Genomic DNA, 19,872 nt, shown 5'->3' on the forward strand with positions numbered 1-19,872 from the left:
TTAATAATTATGTATAACAGAATATTGTAAAAATTAAGTTATGAAATTTTTAGTACAATGTTTCTTTCATACCATTATATTGGCTGGGCCGCAAAAATATTCATTGTGGGCCACATGGGGCCCATGGGCCACGAGTTTGACATGCTTGCTGTACACAAATGAAGGGTTTACACAAAAGTGTAAATACCTGGAGGCAGGATCATTGGGAGTCATTAGAGAAGGTTCTGTACCATAAGGATGAAGCTATAAAAGCAAAAGAAAATAAGCTTCTTGAAAAAATTATTCAATGGTAGTTATACAGGTATTTTAGCTGTTAAACAGTCAATACTTTATTCCTAATTTTTTAACAATTGAATTTTCTCTTCATCGAAAGATAATTACATGAATACCATCTATGAGTTCTCTCCATTTTCACTCTACTAACTCCTACGTTCTCTGTATCTGGGCATTCTTTTCATGGCACATTTAAAAAGAAGGCATTTTGTTTTATAAGTTAAGGTAAAATAAACTTGAATGAGTTCTTACAGAACAGTTTGACTATCTTACTCCTGGGAGTGATAATATGATTCTACTTATGAGAAGAACTTTTACAACTCATTAGCTTATAAATTACGTATCTTTCACACAAAGGAAACAAATGTAATCCTAACTCTTTATGGGTGAGACACCCTATATTTATTTCTCTTAAAACTAAGTAGAGATGTCTTCAGATATTTCATTACTTTTAAAGAATTAAATGGCTCTAGCAAAAGTCAACTTTCTCTTCTCAGCAGGCAAATAAAAAGGACTTACTAACGCATGAATCCACTCTCCAGCTTGTATATAATTTAATAACAAGCAGAGGAAATTTACATTTTCAAAATGATCTTTAATTTTGTACCTCCCCTATAATTACAACTGCTACTATTCAAAGAAGGGGGGAGGGCTTACTAGTATTTTTAATTCGAAACTTTTGCCTTACCTGGAGGCACAGTGTTAACAATATTTAAACCTCTGTATGACTGAGAAAGGCACTGTCTTCCGGAATATCAAGTCTAAAAATATCTATCCCCAAATAAAATAATGACAAAGCAGAACTGGACACAGGAGACTAAAGATTTGTCGAAAATCATAGTTGTGAGTGAACTCAAATCAATGGGGTCATTGCAACCAGGCCACTTATGTGGTGAGCTAATATTCCACATTTTAGGCATGTTCATTCTAAAAAGAATGGACAGATTTATTGCAGAAAGCTTACTAAGTTAAAAATGTGGAAGGTTTTTAGGCTTGTTAGTTGTCTTTGAATAACTGTACATGGGCTCATTTAACTTTGCTAATTACCAAAAGCCCATTGACACCCTTCCATCTATGGCCTAAAATATAGTATCTTGAGGTTTAAATGGCAAAATAATGGTTCAAAGAGAGCACTGGGTCAGCAATAGTGTACTGGGCAAACACCTGCACAGAAAAAGGTCAAAATAAAATCCAGTGAGGCAGCTAAAATACACAAACTGAAGCTTATTCTTCCCCCATTTTGCTTAGAATCATTTCTGTTCAACACTCCTTGTCAGAACAAGAAAGTACAAATTCCAGACAACTCCAGACCAATAGAAATGCTATTTTAAATCTACTTAAGGAAAGCGGCTTATGTCCTATATATTGCTCTTACAACTTTTTAGGAAAGAAAAGGTGTAAGAGCTGGGAAAATAATTATAGCTCTTGTTCACCATTACTTCCAGGAATTTAAGGGTGAGGGAAAAGCACAGAATTTATCATCAGTCTTTCAATGAGTTGCCTACTTTCACCTTGTCCTAGGGTTTACCAGTGGAAGAGAGTGGAGGGCAGCAATTCTCAACTTAGCCATTCACAACTTATGAATCACAGTTTTATCTCTTGATATACTGATAGCATTTAGCAGGAATTAAACAAAGGCAAACCTAAAAAAAAGAAAGAAAGAAAAGCAATGTTTTAAGTAAGAGAAAAGAGAGGCCAAGAGGTAAATATAATCTCACTTGCCAATTTTGCAGTGATTCTTTATGAATATGCAGACACTTCTCTCTTTAGCCTTGAGAGTTACCTTGAACTTTTCTGATAGAACAGCTCTCTGGCCTGCAAATATTTAGTTCAGTTCATCATTTCTAAAGTCCCTCCAAAGGCTCTCTGGAGAATATCACTGTGTCACTTCCATATAAGTAGAATGAAAAGATTAAATAGTATTATATCATATCACAGCGTTATTACTGTGATATTCTGTCTTATAAGTACCTCAACCTCAATTGGTCCAAACTAAGCTAATCTTTCTCCCTAAACCCACTAATCTTTCTAATTGAGATACATCACCATCTACCAAGTTGGTAATTATTTTTTTACTAGAGGCCCAGTGCATGAATTCGTGCACCAGTGGGGTCCCTCAGCCTGGCCTGTAGGATTGGCCGAAGTCGGCTCTCCAACATCCCCTGAGGGGTCCTGGATTGCGAGAGGGTGCAGGCCAGGCCGAGGGACCCCACTGGTGCATGATCGGGGCCGGGGAGGGATGCAGGAGGTTGGCCAGCCGGGAGGGAGGGGGGGAGGGCTCCAGAGCATGTCCTGCCCGTCTCAGTCCCTATTGGCCGGACCTCAGCAGCAAATTAACCTACCAGTCAGAGCATATGCCCCCTGGTGGTCAGTGCACATCATAGTGACTGGTTGACTGTCTGCCCCTTGGTAGTCAGTGCACATCATAGTGAGCAGTTGAGCAGTCTTAGCATATCATTAGCATATTATGCTTTGATTGGTTGAATGAATGACCAGATGACTAGACACTTAGCATATTAGGCTTTTATTATATAGGATTGTGTCTTCACTTGCCCTTATCTCCCTTATTCTAATCAATCGGGAAGTTCTGTTAATTAAAACCTTAAATGTCTCTTGAATAACTTCTCCTTACCCTTTGCTAAAATTGTAGTCCCAATCAAAACCATTTCTCACTAAGATTTCTGCACCATTCTTTATTAATATTCCTGGCTTGCTTTCCTTGTCCATCTCCACACATTGTAATACAGATAGGAATGGCCAGGCTCAACCTTTCAAGTTGAATTAGTTTACATGATTTTCAAAACCTAGTACCTCCTTTTCTTTTCTTTTTATTTGTGGTTCCTTCTCTTGCACACACACACACACACACACACACGTAATCCTGATTGTATTTCAAGATACAGCTTAACTGTTATTTTCTCTTGGAAGACTTCCCTGATATGTCTAGGTTGCTTTGTGTGCCCCTATAATGGCTTATATTACAGGTGTTTAATTGTCTCCCTTTCAAGACTGAAAATTAAAACTAAGGGTGAGCATCCATCTTAGCATTCACCTTTGAGTCATCAGCAAATTCTCTGGCTCATAGGAAGCACACAATACTCATTGGATACTTGAAATAACTTCATTTAACTTTCATAAATATCAATTCCAGTTTTAAATGTCTAATCATTGACAGCATGTTGGTTTGCATTTAAACATTACTGCAATTCATTTTGTTAGTTGAGCATGAAATCAGTTCTCTGATATTTTCAGCACTTCTATAGCAAAATTTTGGTGAAAAAATATTTTAAACTTCATTTCCCCCATCCAGTCTCAGAACAGAAGTCTTATTATTATTCCAATCACATCATAAAGGAAACTGAGGCAAAAAGTGGAGTTAGGTGACTTAACCAAGTGACAGACTGACAATCTAAAATAAATCCAGAATTAATCCTCTGAATATTCTGAATCTAATATGATTGCTTAGCTCCTGAGCTGTGCTCTTTAACATTCATGAGGGGAAAATGTATTTTGCAAAACTGTTAGCCCCTTGAAGATGAAGGTTATTTTTCTTTATAACAGATGTATAAATATCTTCAAGTATAAATATAAATTGACTGGGAAAATCTCACAAAATTTAAAAAATTTGAAAAGTAAATTGTTAACTGAAGAAACTATACATGATTGGGAAAATTTGACTTTGATGATCAAAATGCCATTGTAGGAAAGTTCACTACTCAGGGTAGAATACATATCCCTAAGGGAAGTTCTCAGCAATTTGAAATCCTTTTGTTTAAGTAGTAACCCACGAAAAGGTTGAGACTGCACAGATTGACTCTGCTTTGGACTCAAGCTATAAGTGAAACTGGACAACTTGACCTATTTTCACAAGAAAACCAATTAAAAGCAAGGGCGTTTAGAATGGGCAAGATTACCTGGAGCACCATGGGCTCCTGGGGAGGACTCTTATTACACAGCATTCACCATCTCACTCCAAAATCCTCCTAAGACCAGCCCCTCCTCCAAAGCCTCCCAGGCAGAAAGTCAATCCTAAAATTTCTTTTTAAGAGGTACTCCTTTGCTGATTTCACCTGAGATAGTGCCCAGGCCAGGGAAGTTGGGAGAGGGATTTCATATCTCTTATGCAACCCCCTCAGGTCTTTGAATATTCACTCCTTTCTTATGGTAAGCATATCCAAGGCTTGATAAATCAGCATTTAACACCTAACCACTCACCCAACAACAAGAAGCCTTCAGTTTCTTGGACACATTCCCCTTAAAAAAGAATGAAATGTGTTAAAGAACACATTTTTGTTATTCAGGTATATGATATTTTTATGTTTTATTTTTAAATTTATCTTTATTGCTATAACTATTAAAGATGTCCCCCTTTTTCCCTGCATTGACCCCCTCCTCTCCACTCCTGCCCCCTCCCCAGGTATATGATTTTTAAATGAACGAACATGTTTAAATAATAACTTCACTAGGCACCAGTCTAGATGTTTTATGCCTGTTACCTCTTTTAATCCTGTAACAACCAGATGAGGCAGGTAAAATGGTTCCACTTTAGAGATAGAGAAATTGAAGCCCAGACATAGTAGTGACATGCCGAGTTTGGTGAGTGGACTCTCCTTGTGGGTTCTAGTCCTACAAAGTTTGAAGAATAAAATTCGCAAACTAAAAGATTTTTAGACAAAAGTGTAGAAATTTATTGTAAGCAGACACAAACTCCTCCTGGGGTGGGGGTCCCCACAGGGGAACTCCCGGGGGAAGGGCCCCCAAATGGAGAAAACCTGCTCTCTCTAATGGAAAAAAAAATCAGTCCTCTGAGTTTCTTTGTCTCCAGCCACTCTTTGTCTCTTCATGACTCTTTTTAATTGGAGCCTTCCTTAATTTATGTCCCCCGTGCTTTCCTAATTGGTCACTCTCCTGCATGGTATCAGTTTCAAAGTTTCAAAGCCCACCCTGTGCCCTCCTCTTCTTCTTCCCCTTATCTTGTAACATTCCTCCATCCTCTGTGAATGTAAAATAAGCAATCTGGCTTGGAGCTGTCTCTACCCATCACATATGCATTCCTTTCCCATGGACCTCCTTTCCCTAAAACTGCTTTTCCTGTCTCTAAAATTCCTTTCAGTCGGTACTTTGTCCATGTAACATGACTTATCACATGACTAATGCCTGGAAGAGCCGTGGCTTCAAGTTGAGGTATGCATTTTTGTGTCTGAGTTCTTAATCACCAGGTCTGTTTCCATATGTGTGCATATGAGAGTGAGATATGAATATGAATGCAAATGTAGATGAATATAGCTATATGTTACTTTATCTACACTTATCTTTTGAATATAAAACATGTAATAAATATATATCACTATACTTTTTTCAATGTGCTGCTTTATTTTCTTTATAAGTTTTCTTCTTTCAGTACCTTATATCACTAACTAGGTTTCTTCCTTTCTTTCCTTGAACTATATTCTGTGTAGGGATAATTGCTTCTTCTACCCTGAGCTACTGACACTTCCCTGAAATAACTGAAAAGACCTAAGGGACAGATTTATTGTCAGAGGCCTTAGGTGCTAAAATACCCTGGGGATGCCCATTGTGCCTGAACATTCGAGCCCTAGGGAATGGATATGCCTTATGATTCTTCTTTGCTTTCCTTTACTGATTATTCTTAATAAATGGCAAAGACGCCTGGTAAGTATGTGCTCAGAGTGACTTCAAGAATACTGCAAAACAGGCATATTTTTCCTCTCGTTTCCATTGTTGAATTAAAGTGAAACACAGACTTATATTGCCACAGGCAACATAAGTACACTTGACATGGAGATTGGATAATTAAGAATGTTTAATTTTAGAATAATGAAGGATTTCTTTAAAGATATTTAGAATTGCTAAATGTTGGAATGATATTTCTCTTTGAGATATGCAACTAGAGTTTGTTGTGAAGAGAGAAAATGCAACAAAAAGAAGTCAGATTAACTATCAGTTACTAGTACAAATGAAATTATAAAAGTGCAATGGTAAGGTCAGGAATGTTTGGTCTGGAGAAGACTAGCACTTACCTGCAGATGAAAGAAAATAATGCAGCTTATATGAGCCTTCATTCTCTGCCTGTCATTGAACAGAGAATAGGAAGAAATTAAAACTGGAAGCTTTATTTCAGAGAAAGGCAAAAAAAATGTGTCCTATTGGTACAAAGAGAATGATATTAGAAAATACTATCCATGCAAGTTGTTATATCTCTTTACCTGGAGATCTTTCAAGCAAAAAAAATAGCTATACTCAAGATAATAAAGTCAGTTTAAGGAATCCAATTCTAGCTGTGGATGCCATGTGCTTGTATGTGTAGGAGAGAGAAGAAAGGTATCAATTAGATAATCTCAAATGGAAAATTTAAAAAGGGCTTTTTCATATACAACTGCATTAAAAGAGCTATAACTTGAGAAACTAATGGCAAGCTCCCTAATGTAATTATTATAGAGAATCATCGCATTGAATAATGCAAAAGACAAAGGGCTATAAAACCTATATTTACAAAGATATTTTATGAGTTCAGAGTGGGAAAAAAATACAGAAATTTTTTTGAAAAGACATTTAGCCTGGCTGGTGTGGCTCAGTTGGTTGAGCGTTGTCCCGGCACCAGAAAATCACTGATTCAATTCCCTGTCAGAGCACATGCCCAGGTTGCAGGCCCAATCCCTGGTAGGGTGTGTGCAGGAGGCAGCGGATTAATGTTTCTCTCTCATTGATGTTTCTATCTCTTTCTCCCTCTCCTTTCCTCTCTCTGAAATTAATAAAAACATCTTTATTATTATTTTTTTAAAAGACATTTAGAGCCCGGCCTGTATGGCTCAGTGGCTGAGTGTCGACCTATGAACCAGGAGGTCAGGGTTCAATTTCCAGAAAGGCAAATGCCCGGGTTGTGGGCTCAATGCACAGTGTGGGGCATGCAGGAGGCAGCCAATCAATGATTCTCTCTCATCATTGATGTTTCTCTCTCTCTCTCCCTCTGCCTTCCTTTCTGGAATCAATAAAAAATATATTATCAAAAAAAAGAGTAAATCTAGCCATTTTGATTTTGAACTAGCCTCAAAGATTTTCCTTCAAATAGCCATGATAGTTGGGATAAAGATCATATTGTTTTAAACACCTGCTATAACAATCTATGTGTAGTCTATGAAAAAGCATGGCACACTGGGAGCAGCAAGTTGGAATGCTACAGGCCTACTTTGAAATCCTAGCATCATCACTTTCTGCAGAGGTTTGAACCAAATGCTCAATTCTGTTTTGGAGTTTCAAGTTTTTCCTCTCTGATATGGCAGTAATAATATCTTCCTCAAGCCACTATTGTATGAGGATTAAATAAAAAAGAAATAATGCCTACAGAAGGGACTTACACAGCTCCAGGAATGTGACATTTTAAAATTCCTATTGCCTTGCTCTCTGCAAAACAAAACAAAATGATAACCTTAGGTAGGTAGAACTACTGAAGCAAAAAAAGGGCATTGTTCTAATTCCCAAACCAAGCAAGACAGAAACTGAAAGAATCTACTGCAGAAATAGCAATAAGAAATTCGAACTTGAGGCTCTTTGAGACTGTAAAGAGATTCCAGTTAACCTAGTTAAGATAATGGGACCTTCACTGGCCTAAGGGAGACTCCCTGTGATAAAACTGTGACAACACATAGATTTGTGCTGACTACCTCTCAGAGAATAAAACCTGAGAGCAGATTCAGACAACTGACAAGCATTATAATTGATTCTGATAGAAACTTTAATATAACTACAGCAGAGAAAAAAATTGGACATGAATATGCATGTCATTATTGTTATCATATATTTGCATATTTTCTCTTGCTGAAATAAGACAAGAGATTCAAACTAGCACATATATCAATTTTTGTATTAGTCATTTATTAATCTTTATGTCTAAGTATTATTTAGAATTTGTAAATGTTTCTAATTCAAAAACTCCTGGCATTGATTTGAATTTTCTCATGAAATGATGGTATTTGCATTCAATTCCCAAGTGTCCCAGCTGTCCTCTCCAGGAGATATTCCTGTACTATAAACTCCTGGAGGTGACATTGCAAGAGAGGTGTGTGAAAGAGTTTTTCTGTGTCTAGGTAAGAATTGTCGCACACCTTCAATGCTATGTAAAATGAAGTTATTGTTACAAACAGGACTCTTTAAGTCCAAATGCACTTGATGTGGCCCAATTCTCAGTTTTTCCCTTGCAATAACAGGGTTAACGTATTTTGGGGGGGATTTTTGTTTTTAATGAAAACTGCAGAAGTTGCTGCTACATCAAAAATCAACTTGGTTACTATTAAAATTATATTTAACAGAGTTGCCATCGACAAGTTTCTATTTTTCAGTTGGCTACACACAGATGTGAATCTAAAGGAGGAAGTGCGTGACTTTCATCTTCTCTTGATAATTTTGTTGATTACAAATTATATAGATAGAAGGAATGTGAAATAAAGTGTAATGAAGGCCAAGAAAAGAAGGAGATAGCATAGTTCAGTGGCTGAGAAAAACAATTTTGGAATCAGAAAGATATGTTCAAATCAGTGTTTTTCAACTCATTAGCAGTGTGACCTTTGGCTACTTACTTTAACTTCTCTAAATGTGTTTCCTGATATTAAAAGGGTGCTTAATATCCCTATATTATGGTTATTATGAAAATTAAATAAGAATATATGTAAATCCTTGTCACAGTGTCTTGAACATATAAGCATTCAAGTATTTGCTCAATTATATTATTACTTTTCGTTATAATAATAATAAATGCTCAAGTATTATTACTTGGTTGTGGTTGTTATTACCATATTTAGTAAGAAATAGAACACTTGGCCTTAACTGGTGTGGCTAAGTTGGTTGAGCATCCTACCATGCACCGAAAGATCACCAGTTCAATTTCTGGTCAGGGCACATATGCAGGTTGCAGGTTTGATCCCAGGTCTCGGTACATATAGGAGGCAACTGATTAATGTTCCTCTCTCTTCCTTTCTCTTAAAAACCTTTAAAAAAATAAACAATTGCTCTGTGATATTCAATATTCACTCTTGGCTATTTTTGACTGTTTCCCTCTGGCTCATTTCTTTCCTAGGAATGAGGAATATGGTTAGAGATTACAGAAAATTGAGAAAAATATGTTCCCACTGCACCAAAAGAGAGACCTTCAAAGTAAGCTCTGAAAGAGTTGCCAAGTCCCTCTTGGAACAATAGCCTCCTGGAGAATAGATAAGTCAGTGATATAGGTTTAAGCCAAGGCTCATAAATAAGACTCAACTGCAAGTCTGTAGCCATTGCTAATGGCTCATAGCTCGCTTGCTCCTGCTTCTTCTGGGGTAGGGAAGGGGAGCGTTTTCTTTTTCTTTTTCTTTTTTTTTAATATATTTTATTGATTTTCTACAGAGAGGAAGGGAGAGAGATAGATAGCCAGAAACATCGATGAGAGAGAAACATCAATCAGCTGCCTCCTGCACATCTCCCACGGGGGATGTGCCCGCAATCCAGGCACATGCCCTCGACCGGAATCGAACCTGGGACCCTTCAGTCCGCAGGCCGACGCTCTATCCACTGAGCCAAACCGGTTTCGGCGGGAGCGTTTTCTTGACATAAAATGTCAGGAGTGGACTTGGCAAGGACATGAATGATTAAGCTTTCTTTTGTCTAAGGTCCCAAGGCTCCACCCACAGACACCTGATGAATGAAAATGGTTCTTGGGGACGGGGGCGGGGGTGATAGGGCGTGAAAAACCTATCAAGGGAAGAACAGTGTGCTTGGCTGCAATCCGTAAGCCTCCAGTTTAAGCCGGGTGGCATTGTGCATTGATACGTATACAACGTTCTTTTGAGCGGAATTCTGGGAGAATCATTAGAATCCTGCCCAAACCGAGGCTTTCTCAGACAGCCGTGAGAGGGCTGAGAGAGCCTCCCTTTTGAAGCCCATATTAAGAAAGAGTATGGGGGAACAAAATGGAGGTAGGGGGTAGTGAGAAGGCAGTGAGATGTAGTGGGGCTCCAGGGAACCCTACTGACCTCAGGAGCCGCCCGCGCAGCTGTGACACTCACTACGCCCCGGCCGCCGTGACCCCGACTCGCCGCCGGCCGCCATCTTTTCTGCTGCGATTCGCGCAAGGAGCCCTCTCGGCCACCGTAGCAGCCATAGCAGCTACACTTCCGGTAGATTCCGGGGGTACGTACTTCAGAAAACTTCACCTCTGAGAACAGGGCTAAGGTAAAGACCCCCAAGTTCGCCATGGCGGACAAGCCCAGTTGCCCGGCAAAGCTTTATGCCTTGAATGAGAACAACCAATGGGATTATCTGGGCTCAGGGAATGTCACCTCAGTTCCCTCAGAATCCCAGGGCATGTTTCTGGTAGTTAGGTCGGAATCCAGCGGCTCGCTGGTCCTAGAGACTGAGGTACTCCCAGACACGCCCTATCAGAAACAAAAAGACACATTAATTGTTTGGTCCGAAGGTGAGAACCACGGAATGGCGTTGAGTTTCCGAGACTCGGAGAGTTGTCAGGAGACCTGGGAAGCCATTTGCCAGGTTCAAGGTAAAGACCCCACTGTCAACGTCACACAGGACCTCTTAGATGATTTGGAGGAAGACATTAATGAAACGCTAGAAACTGATGATTTGGATGAACTGCCTAACTGTGAACTCAGTAAACTTAAACAGATCGCTAACTTAGTCACCTCAGCTTTCGGTTCACCTCTCCTCAGGAGAAGGCTGGCCCTGGTCTTAGAAAATGAGAGCTATATTAAAAAACTACTGCAGCTGTTACACACTTGTGAGAACGTGGGCTACACTGAAGGCTTATACCATTTAAATACAATTATTAAAGGAATGTTTTTCCTCGACAAGACAGCTCTGCTTGAGATCTTGTTTTCTGATGAGTGCATCATGGATGTGATAGGATGCCTTGAATATGATCCTGCTTTGGATCAGCCAAAAAAGCATAGGGAATTCTTGACCCAAAATGCAAATTTCAAGGAAGTTATACCGATAACAACCTGTAAACTTAGACAAAGAATACATCAGACATACAGGGTACAGTATATTCAAGACATTCTTTTTCCTACACAATCGGTATTGGAAGAGAATTGTCTTTCTGCTCTTAAAACTTTTATTTTCCTCAACAAGATGGAGATAATCCACATGCTGCAGGGAGATGACAATTTTTTGCCTCAAATATTTGAACAGTTAAAGGACAAGACTATTGATAATGATAAACGCCGAGAATTGTTATTTTTTCTCAAGGAATTTGTTGCATTTGCTCAGATATTAAAGCCTCGAAGCAAGGATGCACTATTCAAAACATTGACACAAATGGGAATTCTTCCCGCTATTAAAGTTATAATGAGCCTGGATAATTTTCAAATAAAGTCATCTGCTATTGACATATTTACTTATATGGTAGATCATAGTCCATCCATGATCCGAGAATTCATAATAGAAGACCAGCAGAATGAAAATGGTAGCCTTCTCATTAATTTAGTCATTAAACAAATGATCTGTGATCCTGATCCTGAGCAAGCAGGTGCTTTACATATAATGAAACTTCTTCGTTTAGTACTTGATCCAGACAACATGATAGCGATGCCACATAAATGTGAAAGAAGTATATTTCTAAATTTCTTTTATAAACAATGTATGCATAACATAATACTACCACTTTGGGCCACCACATCAGAAGATACATTCGAAGAGGATCATATACTTACAGGTGACATAAACAACAAATATTGCCTCCATGATTATCAAACAGCACAGCTGCTTGGCATAATTTTAGAGCTGCTAACTTTTTGTGTGCAACATCACACATACTACATAAAATACTATATTTTGCGAAAAGACTTACTGAGAAATGTCTTGATCTTGATGAAGTCGAAACACACTTTCTTGGTATTATGTGCTCTTCGCCTTATGAGAAAGATAATTGGCCTTAAAGATGAAGTTTATAATCGTTACATCATCAAGGGAAATTTATTTGAGCCGGTTGTAAATGCCTTTCTGGATAATGGAACTCGATACAATATGTTGAATTCAGCTGTTATTGAACTATTTGAATATATAAAAGTGGAAAATATCAAGTCTCTGCTAATACATGTAGTTGAAAAGTTTTACAAAAGACTTCAATGGATTGAATATGTTCCGACATTCAAAAGTTTGAAGTTTAAATATGAACAAGAGAAAGACCGAAAGAGTCAAAAGAGTTTGAATTCTATGCAGAGTAGTAAAATATTTTTGTCAAGCGCCAGAGAGTTGGAGAAGAATGAAGTTTCTTGGAAAAGAGATATAGAAGATATAGAGGAAGGAGAAACAAGTATGAACCCACTGGAAAGTGATTGTCAATATGTTTGTGATACATTTATGGAGACTGAAGAAACAACAGAAAATGAAGACAAGGTGAATCTTCCTAAAAGAACATCTTCTGGTGACCTCAAATTTACTCATACCCATTCTACTGGTGATACCAATGGAACAGATAGCCCAATGAGATTAGTGGATTATTCGGATGATGAAGAAGAAGAAGATAAGGAAGATGAAAAGGCATTTAGGAAAAGACCACATCTTATTCCGTAAAATCTTTATGAGAGACTCTCAACATCAAAGTCTATGTTACTAAAATTCTGTAAACATCAATTAGCTAAAAATTCTGAATCTAAAACTTTCTTATGTGAACTTTACAAGTATGCAATTTGTAACAAAGATGCTTAGTATTATCATCTAGAAAGGTTTAGTTCTGTATAAACCAAGCTTCCATAATTTAAAAAAGAACTAACCAGAACATGAATAATTTCTTAGCAAGAAAAGTCTTTGTTTGAAGCAGATGGAAGAACAGGTTGATAATATAATATCAACGTAGTTTTGTTCCACCAGTATATATTAGAAACAACTGTTAGAAGTACAGTTGCACAACCTGTAATGTTACTTTCCCAAAACCATTGACTATGCTTTTATTTTATTTAATTGCCTTCTTTGAAACAAAAATTTATGTGTATGTTTTCATGGAAACAAAGTCAACTGCAATAAAAAAAAAAAAAGTTAAGCTATTTACATTTCTGTGAAGATTTAACAGAAAGTCAGCCTTACGGGTTATTGAAGGGAAGTAACTTTCAGTGTGCATTTTCATAATAAAAAAGGAAGCTGGTTTCAAAAAATTCAGTTGTTAATGTGTCTTTGTTTATATTGATAAGAGGTATCAAAAGTCAGTCCCATAATATTCTAAAATGGTGTTCTTTAGGACCTTGGGAGTAGTAGAACAGAATGGTTTAAACTTGGAAGTCATTTCCTGATTCCTTAATAAAGCTGTGTGTGACCAAAGCAGCAGGTAAGTTTTAAAGTGTCATTTACAAAGGCTAATATACAAAAAACCAGAGGCCTGGCGCACAAAATTTGTGCACAGGTAAGGTCCCTAGGCCTGGCCTGCAATCAGGGCCATTTTCTCTGGCTTCCTGCAGTTGGCCCCACCCCACCCCACCACCCATCCCTGGTTCCCCATTCACCATCAGGTGATCAAAGCCTGATGGCCGGGGGAGGGGACCAAGAGGTCGGCCGTTCCTGCCCGCTCTCAGGCCCCACCCCTGCCTCAGGTTGCCCTCTGTGGGGTGACTGGTGGGGTAAGGGCCTTGGCCTGGTGCCACCCACATCCTTTGCCATCCACCCCCAGTTCCCCGTTTGCTGTTTGTCATCAGCTGATCATAGCCTGCCGGCCGGGGAAAGGAACCAAAAGGTAGTCAGTGCGCCTCATAGTGACTGGTCAAGCTGTCATTCTGGTCATTCTGCTGTTAGGGTCAATTTGCATATTACCCTGTTATTATACAGGATAGTGCTGAATGAAGTGGCACTTAATATCTAGAAACCATTTTGGGCCAAGAAAAGGTTACTTAGATGTTAAATTCCACATACAGTCTATGAAGTTTGTTTTTCTGTAAACAAGCAACATGTAATATGAAAGGTGCTTTCTTAAAGAGTTAAAGCAAATGAATTTCTAAAAATAAATTGTAGCAAAGAGTTGAGGTTTTATTTTTTACAGGAGTAAGTTAACTGGGTCTACTTACCCTGGATTAGCTTAAATTGAAACAGTTTCTTCTGCTTTGAAGATTTTAGGGTTAATTTCAATTTTATTTATTGAACAAGATGGGCTGTCTGGGTATATATATAAAGTACAGTTTTCCAGAAGACAGATATTTATTTTGTATTAAAAATACCATTAAAATTATTTAGTGATGATATTCATACTGAACTATAAAATTCAAGAATTAAAAAGTGACCCTATAATTCCAAAAATAAGACCATTTCAAATGTATTATTATGCCAATAGGCGACACATCTCATGCAAAACTAAGAGACTGTTATTTAAGAGCTACAAAAAGAGTGTATTCCTAAAACATCAAACAATCATTTCACCAGATACAGAGTCTGCTAAAGTGTGGACGTGACCTCAGGAGATGTCATCAGACATTACTAAGGACATGACACAGCAGGGGAATTGCATTTTCACATCTCTCAAATCATGTGAAATTAAATGTAATGGGATTATTTGAAGTCAAGTGACTTTGTGAGTGTCTGTCAAAAAAAGGCAGTTTGTTTAAAAAGCATTTCATATTTTCCTTCTGGCTAGATTGTCATGGGGAATATTATCCATAGCACAAACATTTACATGTATACACAGAGTTTTGTTTTGAAGAAAATAGACTTCACTCTTTGTTTCGGTGGGAATAGCCCCACTTCCTTAACAGAGCATCTATTTACATGTAGACAGAGAAGAACAAATTTTTTTACACTCTTTCTGCTTATTCTCTTCCCTTCAGCTAGCTTTAATCAGGCATAAAAAATGAGCATTGTGGGAGAAAAAAATGAATTTTTGCATTTTTATTGTGTTGTCCACAGTGAATTTGTAAGGCAAGACAAAGGAGGGCATAAGTGTAATGGAAAGTTGAAAAAAAACACAAAAGAAAAAAGGACAGGCATTCTATTGAGCTGTGTAACCTCTATGAGCCCTTTTCTAGTCTCAGCTACTTAATGCTAGGAAAACAACATGACAAGCAAAATGGTGCAAAGCCAAATTGCCCATCACATGGCATAACCTACTATTAAGGGAACATTTAAGAGGGCAACAAAACACAGAATAGCAATCCTTACTGTCTGCACACTGAGTGAAAAATTGAGCAAAATGTTCAGTCTCTCTAGATGTTGTATGTGAGAAGAGACCATGTAAAAAATGTTTAATTTCCTCTAAGTTTTTTAAAAGTTCATTTTAAGAGTACCCTGAAGTGGTTTATTTATGAAAAGAAGAAACAGTTTGGAATGGCCCTGTATTTCCAAATCATTCGGATGAGCATTTCTGTAGAGATGTCTTGGATTTGATAAGGTTTTGACTTTTAATACATGACTTTGGGTATTTTTATGACTTAGTGACTTCCTAAACCAACAAGGGGAGGGTGATGTAACAGATAAAGCAAAAGCTTCATATTCAAACAGCCCTTGAGAACAATGCAGGCTCTGACACCAGTTTCATGACCTTAGCAACTTACTTATTTTCTCCTCTAGCCATAATTTCTCCATCTTGTCTTAAAAATTAGAAACTATATATAAATTACTGAGAACGTAGTACTAAATAAGTAGCTTTTTATAACTATTATCATCAGCAACAGTATAATCATTTCCAGGAAATAGGGATAAAGTCAAGTATAAGAATTTATATCACAAGTTATGCTCATCTTATCTAGTAAAGAGAACACATGCAAATTGACCATCACACCATAACAGTCAAGTTGGCTGCACCCACAGCGGAGGCAGGGATTCCTTAACACAAGATGGCTGCGCCCACATCAGAGGCCGAGTTCCCGTAACGAGCCTTAATGAACAATCAGCAGAGACCTGAGGCTGTGTGGCACTGGATTAGGGCAGGGGACCTGAGGCTGCACCCCCAATCTGGTGGAGCTTGACAGGGGACCTCAGGCCATGCCCCCCACCCCAGTGCCAGGCCAGGCCAGGGGACCTCAGGCCGTGCCCCTTGCCCTGGCGCCAGGCTGTAGGGCCTCAGGCCATGGCCCCTACCCTGGCACCAGGCTGGGGGGGCCTCAGGCCATGCCCCCAGCACCAGGCCAGGGGACCTGAGCCACGCCCCACGCCCTGGCACCAAGCCGTGGGACCTGAGGCTGCATCCCTAGCCCAGCAGGACTTGACAGGGGACCTCAGGCCATGCCCCCCCACCCCAGCACCAGGCTGGGGGAATCTCAGGCCATGCGATCTCAGGCTGAGCCCACGGCCCCAGTGCCAGGCAGGGGGACCTCAGGCCACACCCATTCACTCCAGGACTGGTCCAGGGGACTTGAGGCAGCACCCCCTGCCCAGCAGGGCTTGACAAGGGACCTCAGGGCACACCCCCCACCCCAGTGCCAGGCCGGGGAAACTCAGGCCATGCTTCCCGCCCCAGCACTGGGCCAGGGGACCTGAGGCCGTGACCCCTGCCCTGGCACCAGGCCGTGGGACCTGAAGCCGTGCTGCCTGCCCGATGGGGCTTGACAAGGGACCTCAGGCTGCGGCCCCCACCCCGGCGCCAGGCTGGGGGACCCCAGGCCAAGGAACCTCAGGCCGCGCCCCCTGTCCCAGTGCCAGGCCAGGGGACCTGAGGCCACATTCCCCGCCCTGCGGGGCTTGACAGGGTACCTCAGGGCACACCCCCCACCCAGCGGGGCTTGATGGGGTACCTCAGGCCATGCCCCCTGCCCTGGTGCTGGGCTGGGGGACCTGAGGCCATACCCCCCACCCCAGCACCAGGTCGGGGGACCTTAGGCTGCGCCCCCCACCATGTGGGGCTTGACAGGGCACCTCAGGCTGTGCCCCCCACCCCAGCACTGGGCAAGGGGACCTGAGGCCGCATCCCATGCATGGCAGGGCTTGACAGGGGACCTCAGGCTGCACCCCCCACCCCAGTGCCAGGCCAGGGGACCTGAGGCTGCAGCCCCCACTCGCAGGGCTTGACAGAGGACCTCCAGGCATGCCCCCTGCCATGGCCTGGGCCAGGGAACCTGAGGCCGTGTTCCCTGCCTGGTGGGGCTTGACAGGGACCTCAAGGTGCACCCCCTGCCGCAGTGCCGGGCTGGGGAAACTCAGGCCATGCTTCCTGCCCCAGCATCAGGCCACGGGACCTGAGGCCATGCCCCCTGCCCCAGTGCCAGGCTAGGGGACCTCAGGCCACGCCCCCTGCCCCAGTGCCGAGCCTGAGAGTCTCAGACCATGCCTCCCATCCCAGCACTGGGCCTGGGGACCTGAGGCCATGCTCCCCACCCTGTCATCAGGCTGGGGGACCTGAGGCTGCAGCCCCCACCCGCGGGGTTTGACAGGGGCCCTGAGGCTGTGCCCCCCACCTGGCGGGGCTTGATGGGGGATGTGAGGCTGCGCCCCCTGCCCGGCACCAGGCCAGGGGACCTGAGGCTGCACCCCCTGCCTGGCGGGTCTTGACAAGGGTGGGGCCGGCCGGGTCTGGATCTTGCATGATTTTCAGGCACTGCAGGTAGGTGAGGACTTGACTCTGGGCCCCATGGTGTGCCCCATACTCTGACAGGAGGAAGATTTTCATGTACATTTTACTAATTTTCTTTCATCTCTGACACTTCTATTATAGAGAAAGGGCAAATAGCAATATTAAAATATTTCCTCTAATGAATTCCCTTTTAATGTGCACAAATTTTGTGCACTGGGCCACTATTAAAGCAATAATCTTATATGCTGGATTAAATTGGTAGCAACATGATAAATTATAAAATTATGAGTTCAGTTCTGCTTGACAGACAAGTCCACATTTATGCATCTTGCCCTAAATTTTCAAAAGAGATCTATACAATTTTCTGTCCTGATTTAATGACCAAATTGTCTTACTCTGATGTAGGGCCTCTCAACCCCATCATTGTTGACTTTTGGGGCCAGATAATTCATTGTGGCAGGAGGCTGTTCTGTGCATTATGGGGTATTTAGCTGAATTCCTGACATATACCTTCTAGATGCCAGCAGCACATCCCCAATTGTGACAACCAAAAATGTTTCCAGAAGAAGTTAAATATCCCTCAAGGGGCCAAAATCACCCACTTTTGTGAACCTAGTTTAAAGATGTATGGAGATTGATTCAAGGGCTTCTCTTACTTTGTGGATATTGGGTCTACATCCACTAGACCAAGTCACCTATTTTCAGCCTCTACCTAAAAAGGCCAAGTATATACAAGGGTCAGGTGTATAATGTACTTTCATAAAAACAGAATAGACGTTGTTTGGAATTACAGAGATCCCGTTTCTGTTTCATTATAGGTATAACTATGGCTGCTGTTTCTTTTTTCTCCTTCTTCCTCCTTCTCCTTCTTCTTCTCCTTCTTCTTCTTCTCCTTCTTCTTCTTCTTCTTCTTCTTCTTCTTCTTCTTCTTCTTCTTCTTCTTCTTCTTTATTTTTAGAGAGGGAGAGGGAGAGAGAGAGATAGAAACATCAATGATGAGAGAGAATCATAGATCAGCTGCCTCCTGCATGCCCACACTGGGGATTGAGCCCACAATCTAGGCATATACCCTGACCGGGAATCAAACCGTGACTTCCTGGTTCATAGATCTAGGCTCAACCACTGAGCCATGCCAGCTGGGCCATGGCTTCTGATTTGACACATCTAATCCTCAGTTTTCTTATCTCTAATGTCTGGCTAACGAAACTATTGTTATACCCCACCCCCCCAATTCATATGTTGAAGTCCTAATTCCTAGTACCTTCGATGGGACTGTGTTTGCAGAAAGGATCTTAAAAGATTTAATTAAGTTAAAATTAGGTCATTAGGGTAAACCCAACTCCAGTATGACTGGTTTCTTTAGAAGAAGAAGAAATGTGAACACAGATATACACACAGAAGGAAGACCATGTGAAGACACAGAGACAATATGGCCCTCTATAAGCCAAGGAGAAAGGCCTCAGAAGAAACCAACTCTTCCAATACCTTGACCTGGGACTTCTAGCCTCCAGAACTGTTAGAAAACAAATGTATGTTGTTTAAGCCACCCAGCCTGTGGTACTTTGGAATGGCAGCCTTAGCAAACTAATACAAACACCTAATAGGAAGAAGTTTTATGAGGATTAAATGTGTACTTTATGAATATCACAGAATTATTATGGTAAAGAGTTCACAGTTGAGATATGTTGATAGCCATTCTTTATTGAACATGTATTATGTGGCAAGCACACTTTCCTAAGCAATGTACCTACATTATTTCTAATTTCACAATAAATATTCAAGGTAGATATGGTGGCCATGAGAATGTACTTTGTAGAAAGAGAGTATAATTGAGTAAAATTAATGGTCCTAGCCACTGTGCTCTTCAATCGTTGCCTCACTCTCTCCCAGGTCATGCTTCCTAGGAACTGTTCCCAGCCAGTGGTTGGCATGGCAGGGGTACTAATGTAGGCTCATTCCTGGGAGATGAGAGACTCCTCTGACTGGAGACTGACTTGAGGAGTTTCCGAAGGCCTTCCAGGGCATTCCTTAGCCTGCATAGTGATCTGGGATGCTTTTACCATCCTCTTAATTCTTCAAAGTGTGTCATGATCTGGTGACATGTCCAA

The 19,872-nt window shown here is 40.8% G+C and overlaps 1 protein-coding gene across 1 annotated transcript; it reads left to right on the forward strand.

Annotated features, from left to right (window-relative positions):
• Nucleotides 1-10,518: 10,518 nt before the first annotated feature.
• LOC102239753 (serine/threonine-protein phosphatase 4 regulatory subunit 3B) lies at nucleotides 10,519-12,855 on the forward strand. Its single transcript, XM_005878170.1, has 2 exons — nucleotides 10,519-12,022; nucleotides 12,182-12,855. Exons 1-2 carry the CDS (start codon nucleotides 10,519-10,521, stop codon nucleotides 12,853-12,855), a joined length of 2,178 nt encoding a protein of 725 aa, XP_005878232.1.
• Nucleotides 12,856-19,872: the final 7,017 nt, after the last annotated feature.

This window comes from Myotis brandtii, unplaced genomic scaffold (assembly GCF_000412655.1).
Source record: "Myotis brandtii unplaced genomic scaffold, ASM41265v1 scaffold548, whole genome shotgun sequence".
In the NCBI taxonomy this organism is placed as follows: Eukaryota; Metazoa; Chordata; class Mammalia; order Chiroptera; family Vespertilionidae; genus Myotis; species Myotis brandtii.

Coding starts and splice junctions, on each gene's coding strand:
- LOC102239753 (XM_005878170.1), top strand. CDS start 10,519: ATGGCGGACAAGCCCAGTTGCCCGGCAAAGCTTTATGCCTTGAATGAG. Junction 12,023..12,181: donor AAACAACAAATATTGCCTCC/ATGATTATCAAA, acceptor TCTTGGTATTAT/GTGCTCTTCGCCTTATGAGA.